This window comes from Bombina bombina, chromosome 4, assembly GCF_027579735.1.
Source record: "Bombina bombina isolate aBomBom1 chromosome 4, aBomBom1.pri, whole genome shotgun sequence".
In the NCBI taxonomy this organism is placed as follows: Eukaryota; Metazoa; Chordata; class Amphibia; order Anura; family Bombinatoridae; genus Bombina; species Bombina bombina.
This window is the reverse complement of record NC_069502.1, coordinates 1151546280-1151558725: the sequence shown is the minus strand read 5'-3', so window position 1 is coordinate 1151558725 and position 12446 is coordinate 1151546280. Positions and strand designations below refer to the sequence as shown.

The window sequence follows — 12446 nt, the reverse complement described above, 5'->3', positions numbered from 1 at the left end:
CCTATCAGCCAATCGGAATTCGAGGGACGCCATCTTGGATGACGTCCCTTAAAGGAACCTTCATTCATCGGGAAGTCGTCGGAAGAAGAGGACGGATCCGCGCTGGAGGTCTTCAGGATGGAGCCGGTCGTCATTGGATGAAGATAGAAGATGCCGCTTGGATCAAGATGGTTGCCGGTCCGGATCGCCTCTTCTTCCCGGATAGGATGAAGACTTTGGAGCCTCTTCTGGACCTCTTCAGCCACCGGATGATGGATCGCCAGCCCCCGCTTGGGTTGGATGAAGATTTTGGAGCCAGGACGGATCGGTGATACCTGGTGAGGTGAAGACAAGGTAGGAAGATCTTCAGGGGCTTAGTGTTAGGTTTATTTAAGGGGGGTTTGGGTTAGATTAGGGGTATGTGGGTGGTGGGTTGTAATGTTGGGGGGGGGTATTGTATGTTTTTTTTTACAGGCAAAAGAGCTGAACTTCTTGGGGCATGCCCCGCAAAGGGCCCTGTTCAGGGCTGGTAAGGTAAAAGAGCTTTTAACTTTATTAATTTAGAATAGGGTAGGGCATTTTTTTTATTTTGGGGGTCTTTGTTATTTTATTAGGGGGCTTAGAGCAGGTGTAATTAGTTTAAAATTGTTGTAATATTTTTCTTATGTTTGTAAATATTTTTTTATTTTTTGTAACTTAGTTCTTTTTTATTTTTTGTACTTTAGTTAGTTTATTTCATTGTAGTTATTTGTAGATGTTGTATTTAATTAATGTATTGATAGTGTAGTGTTAGGTTTAATTGTAGGTAATTGTAGGTATTTTATTTAATTAATTTATTGATAGTGTAGTGTGAGGTTTAATTAGAACTTAGGTTAGGATTTATTTTACAGGTAATTTTGTATTTATTTTAACTAGGTAACTATTAAATAGTTCTTAACTATTTAATAGCTATTGTACCTGGTTAAAATAATTACAAAGTTGCCTGTAAAATAAATATTAATCCTAAAATAGCTACAATGTAATTATAATTTATATTGTAGCTATATTAGGATTTATTGTACAGGTAAGTATTTAGCTTTAAATAGGAATAATTTATTTAATAAGATTTCATTTATTTCGTTAGATTAAAATTATATTTAACTGAGGGGGGTGTTAGGGTTAGGGTTAGACTTAGCTTTAGGGGTTAATACATTTATTATAGAAGCGGTGAGCTCCGGTCGGCAGATTAGGGGTTAATAAGTGTAGGCAGGTGGAGGCGACGTTGAGGGGGGCAGATTAGGGGTTAATAAATATAATATAGGGGTCGGCGGTGTTAGGGGCAGCAGATTAGGGGTACATAGCTATAATGTAGGTGGCGGCGCTTTGCGGTCGGCAGATTAGGGGTTAATTATTGTAGGTAGCTGGCGGCGACGTTGTGGGGGGCAGATTAGGGGTTAATAAATATAATACAGGGGTCGGCGGTGTTAGGGGCAGCAGATTAGGGGTACATAAGTATAACGTAGGTGGCGGTCGGCAGATTAGGGGTTAAAAAAATTTAATCAAGTGGCGGCGATGTGGGGGGACCTCGGTTTAGGGGTACATAGGTAGTTTATGGGTGTTAGTGTACTTTAGAGTACACTAGTTAAGAGCTTTATGAACCGGCGTTAGCCCAGAAAGCTCTTAACTCCTGGTTTTTTTCTGCGGCTGGAGTTTTGTCTTTAGAGCTCTAACGCTCACTTCAGACACGACTCTAAATACCGGAGTTAGAAAGATCCCATTGAAAAGATAGGATACGTAATTTACGTAAGGGGATCTGCGGTATGGAAAAGTTGCGGCTGGAAAGTGAGCGTTAGACCCTATTTTGAGTGACTCCAAATACCGGCGGTAGCCTAAAACCAGCGTTAGGAGCCTCTAACGCTGGTTTTCACGGCTACCGCCAAACTCTAAATCTAGACCTATGTTATCTTTTAATTAGGATAAACAGGTTTTCAGTCAGCTAAAACTATTTGGAAAGGTTTTTTTATAGTAAATAGAATTGTTGTTATCCAAAACTTATGAGACACAAAATACAGATGGTTTTAGAGTAGAGATAGGGGATAGCGATTATCTGATAGAGATTTTAAATTCACACCTCAGTGGAACATCTTTTGGGAACAGTCCTTCCTTTGAAATGATTTAATGGCACTATCCTATCGCCACAGTTTAAACTCTGATCTTCCTCCAAGATAGAGGTTAATTAGACCAAAAGTTTTATTGGATGCATTCTAAATTTTGTATACTGAATGTGGGAGGATGGGGCAGGAGTCTCAAGTAAATTTTCTGAATGAATTGAATCATTTTCTACTGACCAGTCAAACATATGATCAAAATATGTATATACATTTATTAATCTTTACATATACCTTGACAATTCGGAAATTCGGAAGTTCGATATGTTTGGATTCATTCGTTATGTTATGTTACGTTGATTCAGATGGTTCCTACCAACACAAAAAGGAACTATTTCACTGTTCTATCTCACTATATTTAATTGTAATATATCTGTATTTGTTTTTTTAATAATAAATATGCAATGGTAAAGGATTTGTGATTAGTCTAGAAAGTCAGACTATCGTGCCATGTCCATTTGAATAAAACAAATGAATCCGAACTAATTCAGATTTTTTGCTCCAAATTCATTCAGATTCGTTTAGTTTCGTTACTAGGGTAATTCAGAAATTTGGATACATTTGAATCTCTGTATCACTCGAATTTCGTTCGAATTTCGATTTGGAACAAAACAAATTGTACATGTCTACTTTAAAAGGTGTAAACCAGATAGATATGTCAGCTTTAGAATACAACTATCAAATTCTAGAGTCTGTTCCTTTATCAAATATATTTTTTATACATAAAACCAGTCTTGTTTTCTAACTTTTTTTTAAGTTGAAGTATATTGTAATAAACATTTCTCTCACACTATTTTACTGCAGATTTCAGCAGATGAAGAAGAACGAACAAAGCAAAATGTGATTAAAGGTCATGCATATTCTTTAGTTGGAGCCGTAGAGGTAAATACTCATGTATCTTAATGCCTTACAGAATTTATAGGGATGGGCGTCTGTAGTTTTACGCAAATTCAGCCTTTTGAACGTGTTTATAGATTCAAATGTGACATTTAGATAATATCCTTGAGACTTACATTGAGGTTTGTGACATTTTATTGTTAATATTTAAGTGCAATAATGTTACTTTTGAAAAGGTAACTTTTATTGCAGATAAATCATGTTGAATGTTCGGTAAATGTTTAGACCAAACAAATGTGATCAACATTTCATCATTTTAACAACCATCTGACTAGCGTTATTTATCTTCATTTTCATTGTTAAAGGGACATTGTAGCGCAAAAAGAACATGCTTGTTAGACAGAGGATCGACAAAGCCAGGTGCCGGGGAACCACTAACACATTAAAATTAAGTCTTTGTTTAAAGTCCCCAAGACGCCATGGGGTCATTATATAATGTGTGAGTGCAATTCTATGGATGTATATATACACACACACTTTTTTATATATATATATATATATATATATATATATATATATAATTACATGGTTTCAATATAATATCTGTATAATGAAAAAAGAAAGAAAGGTGCTCCAATGGTGCAGAAAATCACAACAGATATTGAAATATGTTTAAAATCCCCCTGCACTGAATGTTACTCACAGAGGTAGCGCACTATATTACAGTGCAAGTCAGGCAGGCTGGATAAATCTGAGCCCACCAGCTGGCTCATTCCGGATAACAGGTCCAACACCCTGTGTGTGCTGTATATAAAAAGAGACAGGGGAGGGGGAAAGAAAATCACAGGGGAGGGGGGCAGAAAATCACAACAAATATTGATGATATTCAAAATCGCCCCTCCAATGCATAATACTCACAAAAATAGGGCACTATATTGCAGTGCAAGTCAGGCAGGCTGGATAGATCAGAGCCCACCAGCTAGCTCACTCCAGCAAGCAGGTGACATATATAGAACAGTCTCCAAATAAAACTCACAAATCCTTGTATACACAAAACACCCCTATAGGTAAGGGGTAATTTATTGTGAACTTATGGCGCTGTTTCCTCAGGCAGTGAATATAAGTAAATGAACAATACAACATATATAAAGCCTTTAGTTAACCAGAGAAACATACAGGTATCCAATGTCTGCAAATTTACATCATTATCCTAATTAACAACAAGCTTCTGCTGTGTAAGAATTAACCCCTTAGAAACATTGTGGTAAAACATCCAAAATACAATATATAATTCTCATTTAGATCAGACAACTGATTCAAATAACTCCACAATCCCATATATTGGGAACAAATACAAAGTTAATACCTGGTTATATCATCTAGAAGTTAGCCTCTTAGAGACATTGTACCACCGTTATTATTGAACATCCATACTGGGATATATCATTCTTATTTGAATCAGATATCTGTTTCAAAGGCTCCACAATAACATATATTGCACATAAATACAAAAACAAAGTTGATACCTTGTTACAGTATCACCCAAGATGGCGAAACAATATTCCATATAGTCAGTTTTGCATATTACGAAGAAACTGCAAAAGGGATACAAATTTCAAGAAAGAAGCTGACCTTTTAGCTGATAGATTCATGGAGAAGAGGTATGATTAAAAAATAATCTCCCATAGCCTCATGAAAGCATCAGCTAGAGATAGGGATGAGCTAATACAGACTAAGGTACGCAAAGAGAATAGATTTAAGAATTCTCCAAAATGTATAACACAGTTCAAGAGTAATTATAGAGAAATTACCCATGTCCTTGAGAAATATTGGCCCATGCTACAAAATTATTAAATGTTAAAGGGAATAGCAGTAGACAAGCCACTATGCGTATTTAAAAGGGCCCCAACTTTAAAGAATTCCCTAGCTCCAAGCAGGATAGTGGCTACTAAAAAAAAAAAAACTATAGGTATTCAATAAAGCAAACTAACGGTTCAGGTTTTTTTAATCTTAATAAGGGTATTTTCAAATGTGCTAAAAGTAGATGCATGACTTGTAGTTTTATTGGCCACAAGGAAACTACTTTTAAGTCCAATACTACAGGTGAGGTTTATCCAATTAGGACTAGGATGACATGTGAAAGCATATATGTGGTTTATCTGATCACATGTATATGTACCAGTAGATGTTTGAGAACACGCTGGGGGGAGCACTCAGGAATATTAAGAGGAAGTATATCAAACAAAGTGTATCTGCCCATAGAACACATACACATGAGGGTAGGGAGGACATGTATCGAATTATTTCCATTGAGTATATCCCCAAATCCATACATTATAATAGGTTCAATAGGATGCGCCAAAGGGAAACCTATTGGATATGGAAATTGAGAACTCTATCGCCTGAAGGTCTCAATGAAAATATAGACCTGGCAGCTTTCCAATAGGTTTATTTTGATGCAGCCAAATAGGGTTTGATCTAGGATGAATATTGTCTTTTTATTTATATATATATATATATATATATATATATATATATATACATTGATTAGAGTAGCCGTGTTAGTCCAGAGATTTAGATATCAAAATAACAAGAGTATTGCATTGAGCAATGATACTTTTTTTATTGAACTAACTATACATTTATAAGATGACAAGCTTTCGGAAGAGTGTCTTTCTTTTTCAAGTGTGTATTGCTTCAGACTTGAAAAAGGAAGACACGCTTCCGAAAGCATTGTTATTTTGATATATATATATATATATATATATATATATATACATATATATTCATATACATTCCTGATCTTGGCCCATTCATATTATTATGGAATAGAATACACATAGATCGTAATGGGTTCCTTTTGGTATTATCAATCGACCATACATTTAGTGTAACTTACTAGGACAGACCGGCTATAAGGACATCAGACTAAGCCAGTTTTAAAATAATAATAATATAGAATATCGTGTTATGCTGAGTTTTTTATCTTATCTTTTCTGTAGATCATTTATTTGATTTATTTGAGTATAGATTTTATGTATTGTTTTAGGTTTTTATTTATGTTATTTTAAGTATCTTCTATGTTTAATGAATTTTTGGATGTCACCGCAATATATTAGTTGCATTCCCAACCAGTCTCGCACTTATAAGGCTGTGTCTAGATCACTTCCGCATTGTGATACCTGGTTGTGCCTGATGTAAAGCTTTTCAGTTGTTATGGAAACCTAGTGGTGGATCGGCTTCCCGGAATTTGATTGGGAGTAACGTTGCATCACGTGTTACTCATGACACAGAGCCGGATTATCAGAATGCAGAAGTGTTCCAAATAGTATAGACACGCTGGGATCGGCGATACTGTAACAAGGTATCAACTTTTTTTTGTATTTATATGCAATATATGTTATTGTGGAGTCATTTGAAACTGATATCTGATTCAAATAAGAATGATACATCCCAGTATGGTACAATGCCTCTAAGAGGCTAACTTCTAGACTCATGATTTGCAACCGTGGCACACTTTTTTACATTAAAAAATCCTGTGGCACACCACCATCCCAAAATTTCACAAAATCACACATTTTAGCCTAATACAGGATATATATACACTGTACTGTGCTGTCATGCCGTGCCTCCTACAAACTATACATGACATATTGACATTCATTCACAAACAATCATAATCATTGTCTGTGAATGAATGGCAATGTCATGGTTGTAAATGATGCCTGATGAGCCCACATACCTCCCAATATTTCAAAATTTGAAAGAGGGACACCCCCGCACTGTTGTCAGTCTGCCGCGGCACACCTGAGGATCTCTCACGGCACACTGGTTGAAAAACACTGTTCTAGATGATATAACAAGGTATTAACTTTGTACTTGTTCCCAATATATGGGAATGTGGAGATATTTGAATCAGGTGTCTGATCTAAATGAGAATTATATATTGGGCTCTATTTAACAAGCTCCTTATGGAGCTTGATGGCCCCTGTTTCTGGCGAGTCTTCAGACTTTCCAGAAACAGCAGTTATGAAGCAGCGGTCACAAAGACCGCTGCTCCATAACGCTGTCCGCCTGCTCTGAGCAGGTGGACAGACATCGCCGGAAATCAACCCGATCGAGTACGATCGGGTTGATTGACACCCCCTCTTATGAGCTTCTGGTGCAATGCTGAATACGGAGAGCGTATTGCTCTCCGCATTCAGCGAGGTCTGGCGGACCTGATCCGCACTGTCGGATCAGGTCCGCCAGACCTTGTTAAATAGAGCCCATTGTATTTTGGATGTTTTACCACAATGTTTCTAAGGGGTTAATCTTTATACACCAGAAGCTTGTTGTTAATTAGGATAATGATGCAAATTTGCACACGGACATTTTAATACCTGTATGTTTCTCTGGTTAACTAAAGGCTATCAGGCATATTTAACAAATGTCTGTCGGACCTGATTTGACAGTGCGGATCAGTTCCGACAGACATTGCTGAATGCGGAGAGCAATACGCTCTCTATATTCAGCAATGCACCAGCAGCTCACAAGAGCTGCTGGTGCAACGCCGCCCCCTGCAGACTCGTGGCTAAATGGCCACCAGCAAGGAGGTGTCAATCAACCCGATCGTACTCGAGCAGGTGGACAGAGCAGGTGGACAGGGTTATGGAGCAGCGGTCTTTGTGACCACTGCTTCATAACTGCTGTTTCTGGCGAGCCTCCAGGCTCGCCAGAAACACAGGCCCTCAAGCTCCATTCGGCGCTTGATAGATAGGCCCCTTTATATATGTTATATTGTTCATTTACTTATATTCACTGCCTGAGGAAACAGTGCCATAAGCACTGAGAAATGTGTTGCAGATTGTTTTAGATTTTAACTTTGTTCACAAAAAATTACCCCTTACCTATAGGGGGGTTTTGTTTTTACAAGGGTTTGTGAATTTTATTTGGAGACTGTTCTATAAATGTCACCTGCTTGCCGGAGTGAGCCAGCTGGTGTGCTCTGATCAATCCAGCCTGCCTGACTTGGACTGCAATATAGTGCGCTACCTCTGTGAGTAACATTCAGTGGAGGGGGATTTTGAGCATATTTAAATATCTGTTGTGATTTTCTGCACCATTGGAGCACCTTTCTTTCTTTTTTCATTATACAGCATTTCCACTTGTCATAAGAAGAGCTGATCCTGGTGTTTATCTACCATCGACGGAAGCCTCTTGGGGGCGCCTTTGTCCTTTGGGACCATCTTTGATGGACACAATTTGGTGACTTAAATATAATATCACAGGGAGAGCCAAAAGTTTCATTTTCAATCAATTTGTCAAGCCCCGCGTTAGCTGCGTTAGAGCATGCAACTTGCCTATGTGTTGGCCTATGTGTTTACCCCTCCTGTGGAGGTTTAAGCCTTTAAGGGATATGAAACCCAAAAAATATTTTTGTGATTAAGACCTATGATCAAATTTGCTGAGTTTCCATGATATTCTTTGTTGAAGAAACACCTAGGTAGGTCTCTGGAGCACTAAATGGCATGAAATAGTGATGCCCTCTAGTGCTCTTGCAAAACTGCTTACATATAGTGCCCCAGCTATGTGCATGCTCCTGAGCTTACATCCATGTAATTTCAACAACAGATACCAAGAGAGCAAAGTACATTTGATAATAGAAGTAAATTAGAAAGCTGTTTAAAATTGCCTGCTCTGTCTGAATCATAAATTTGTGTTTCCTTTTCAGGTTTCCTTTAATGATGGAAAAGAAAAGTTAATCAGGGTGAGAAACCCCTGGGGTTATGCAGAATGGAATGGAGCTTGGAGTGATAAGTAAGTTTTATCTACAGTCCTAACAATGGCAGTTTAGCTCTATATATAGAAACTACAACTTTACACATTACTGACCATAGATAATTATAGGTTTGATCACAATATGTTAAAAAGTTTATCAAATGATTTACCTACAACACTCCCAATAGATTTTTGGAGATTTTCTGTAGAAAATAAATTTGTAAAGGATTGGGGTCAACCCCTGTGTGTTTTACCCTTAAACTGTAGCTGCCTATCAAGAGATGCTGGGGCTGTGTGATTACCTTTCCTAATTGACTGGCTGACTGACTGGCTGACTGACTGACTGACTGGCTGACTGACTGACTGGCTGACTGACTGGCTGACTGACTGGCTGACTGGCTTACTTCCTATCAGCTAGATTACGAGTTTTGCAAGTTATTTCCATCACTCACCTCCCTATAGCGCTGCTATTACAGGTTTGCAAAAACCTGGCGTTAGCAGGCAGTAAGGCAGCTTTGAGCTCTATACCGCACACAAATACCAGCGCTGCTTTGAGATGCACGATATCCCCATAGACATCACTGGGGAGAGCCGGCTAAAAAAAAAGTCTAACACTTGTATAGCTCCGTAATGCAGCCCCATTGATTCCTATGGGGAAAGAAAAGTTATGTTTACACCTAACACCCTAACATAAACCCCGAGTCTAAACACCCCTAATCTGCTGCCCCGACATCGCCGCCACCTACATTACACTTATTAACCCCTAATCTGCCGTCCCCGACATCGCTGCCACCTACCTATATTTATTAACTCCTAATCTGCCACCCCCAATGTCGCCGCCACCTACCTACACTTATTAACCCCTAATCTGCTGCCCCCAATGCCGTAGCTACCTACATTACACCTATAAACCCCTAATCTGCCGCCCCCAATGTCGTCACTACCTAAGTACACTTATTAACCCCTAATCTGCCGCCCCCAACATCGTCGCCACTATACTAAAGTTATTAACCCCTAAACTTTACCCTAAATCTAACCCTAACCCTAACCTAACCCTGACACCACTAACTTTAACATAATTAAAATAAATCTAAATAAAAATTACAATTAATACCTAAATAATTCCTATTTAAAACTAAATACATACTTACCTGTAAAATAAAACCTAACCTAGCTACAATATAACTAATAGTTATATTGTAGCTATCTTAGGTTTTATTTTTATTTCACAGCTAAGTTTGTATTTATTTGAACTAGATAGACTAGTTAGTAAATAGTTAATAACCATTTACTAACTACCTAGTTAAAATAAATACAAATTTACCTGTAAAATAAAACCTAACCTGTCTTTCACTAACACCTATTATTACACTACAATTAAATCAATTACATTAATTAAATACAATTAACTAGTGATGTCGCGAATTGTTCACCGGCGAATAGTTCCCGGCGAACATAGCAAGTTCGCGTTCGCCGCGGCGGGCGAACATATGCGATGTTCGATCCGCCCCCTATTCGTCATCATTGAGTAATACTTTGACCCTGTACCTCACAGCCAGCAGGCACATTCCAGCCAAGCTAGTGTATTCAGTGTCCACTACAGTCCTGAAGGACTCATCTGATCTCTGCTGTAAGGACAGCACCCCAAAAAGCCCTTTCTAGGGCTGCTTTTTTTTTTCCCTGTGTAATCTAATTGCAGTTGCCTGCCTGCCAGCGTGTGTGTCAGGCTCACAGCGTATACTGTGCCCACTTGCCCAGTGCCACCACTCATATCTGGTGTAACAGTAGTGTAGACTTAAAAAAACCAACACTTTTTTGACTGTGTTAAATAATAGCAGTCAGTTTCCTTCACACGTGTGCGTTTAAGTGCCTGCCTGCCAGGGCACAGTGTCACCCCAGTGCAACTCATATGTGGTGTAACAGTAGTGTAGATTTAAAAAAAAAACAACACTTTTTTGACTGTGTTAAATAATAGCAGTTTCCTTCACACGTGTGCGTTTAAGTGCCTGCCTGCCAGGGCACAGTGTCACCCCAGTGCAACTCATATCTGGTGTAACAGTAGTGTAGATTTAAAAAAAACAACACTTTTTTGACTGTGTTAAATAATAGCAGTCAGTTTCCTTCACACGTGTGCGTTTAAGTGCCTGCCTGCCAGGGCACAGTGTCACCCCAGTGCAACTCATATGTGGTGTAACAGTAGTGTAGATTTAAAAAAAAAAAACAACACTTTTTTGACTGTGTTAAATAATAGCAGTTTCCTTCACACGTGTGCGTTTAAGTGCCTGCCTGCCAGGGCACAGTGTCACCCCAGTGCAACTCATATCTGGTGTAACAGTAGTGTAGATTTAAAAAAAAAAAACACTTTTTTGACTGTGTTAAATAATAGCAGTCAGTTTCCTTCGCACGTGTGCGTTTAAGTACCTGCCTGCCAGGGCACAGTGTCACCCCAGTGCAACTCATATGTGGTGTAACAGTAGTGTAGATTTTAAAAAAAAACACTTTTTTGACTGTGTTAAATAATAGCAGTCAGTTTCCTTCACACGTGTGCGTTTAAGTGCCTGCCTGCCAGGGCACAGTGTCACCCCAGTGCAACTCATATCTGGTGTAACAGTAGTGTACATACCTGATGTTTTAAAGCACGTTATTCCAAACAATTTAGGAATGTTAGGTGATTTATGCCCTTTATGGATTAAAACCAGACTCTGCATCAACTATGTAATTTTCCATGGGAGTTTTGCCATGGATCCACCTCTGGCATGCCACAGTCCAGGTGTTAGTACCCTTGAAACAACTTTTCCATCACTATTGTGGCCAGAAAGAGTCCCTGTGGGTTTTAAAATTCGCCTGCCTATTGAAGTCTATGGCGGTTCGCCCGTTCGCTAACAGTTGTGGAAGTTCGCGGCTGCCGTTCGCGAACGCAAAATTTTAGGTTCAAATTTTAGGTTCGCGACATCACTACAATTAACTAAATTACAAAAAAAACATAAATACTAAATTACACAAAATAAAAAAAGAAATTATCAAATATTTAAACTAATTACATCTAATCTAATAGCCCTATCAAAATAAAAAGGCCCCCCCAAAATAAAAAACCCTAGCCTAAACTAAACTGTTAATAGCCCTTAAAAGGGCCTTTTGCAGGGCATTGCCCCAAAGAAATCAGCTCTTTTACCTGTAAAAAAAATGCAAACAACCCCCCTACAGTAAAACCCACCACCCACACAACCAAACCCCCCAAATAAAATCCTATCTAAAATACCTAAGATCCCCATTGCCCTGAAAAGGGCATTTAGCTCTTTTTCTTTGCCCAAACCCTAAGCTAAAAATAAAACCCACCCAATAAACCCTTAAAAAAACCTAACACTAACTCCCGAAGATTCACTTAATGTTTTTGAAGACCGGACATCCATCCTCAACGAAGCCGGGAGAAGTCTTCATCCAAGCCGGCAGAAGTCTTCATCCAGATGGCATCTTCTATCTTCATCCATCCGGCATCAGCCAATAGGATTTTTTCACCTTTAATTCCGATTGGCTGATAGAATTCTATCAGCCAATCGGAATTCAAGGGACGCCATCTTGGATGACGTCCCTTAAAGGAACATTCATTCTTCAGTAGCCGTCAACAGAAGAGGATGCTCTGCGCCGGATGTCTTGAAGATGGAGCCGCTCCGCGGCGGAAGGATGAATATAGAAGATGCCGTCTGGATGAAGACTTCTGCCCGT

General features: G+C 38.7%; 1 protein-coding gene across 2 annotated transcripts in view; it reads left to right on the top strand.

Moving 5' to 3' along the window:
- LOC128658089 (calpain-8-like) overlaps positions 1-12446 on the top strand; it is a 314417-nt gene that overhangs the window by 147319 nt on the left and 154652 nt on the right. For both annotated transcript variants that reach the window (XM_053712543.1, XM_053712542.1), the window contains exons 6-7: positions 2931-3008; positions 8677-8762. In XM_053712543.1, coding sequence (XP_053568518.1) covers positions 2931-3008; positions 8677-8762 — 164 coding nt within the window. The remainder of the gene's footprint in view (positions 1-2930; positions 3009-8676; positions 8763-12446) is intronic.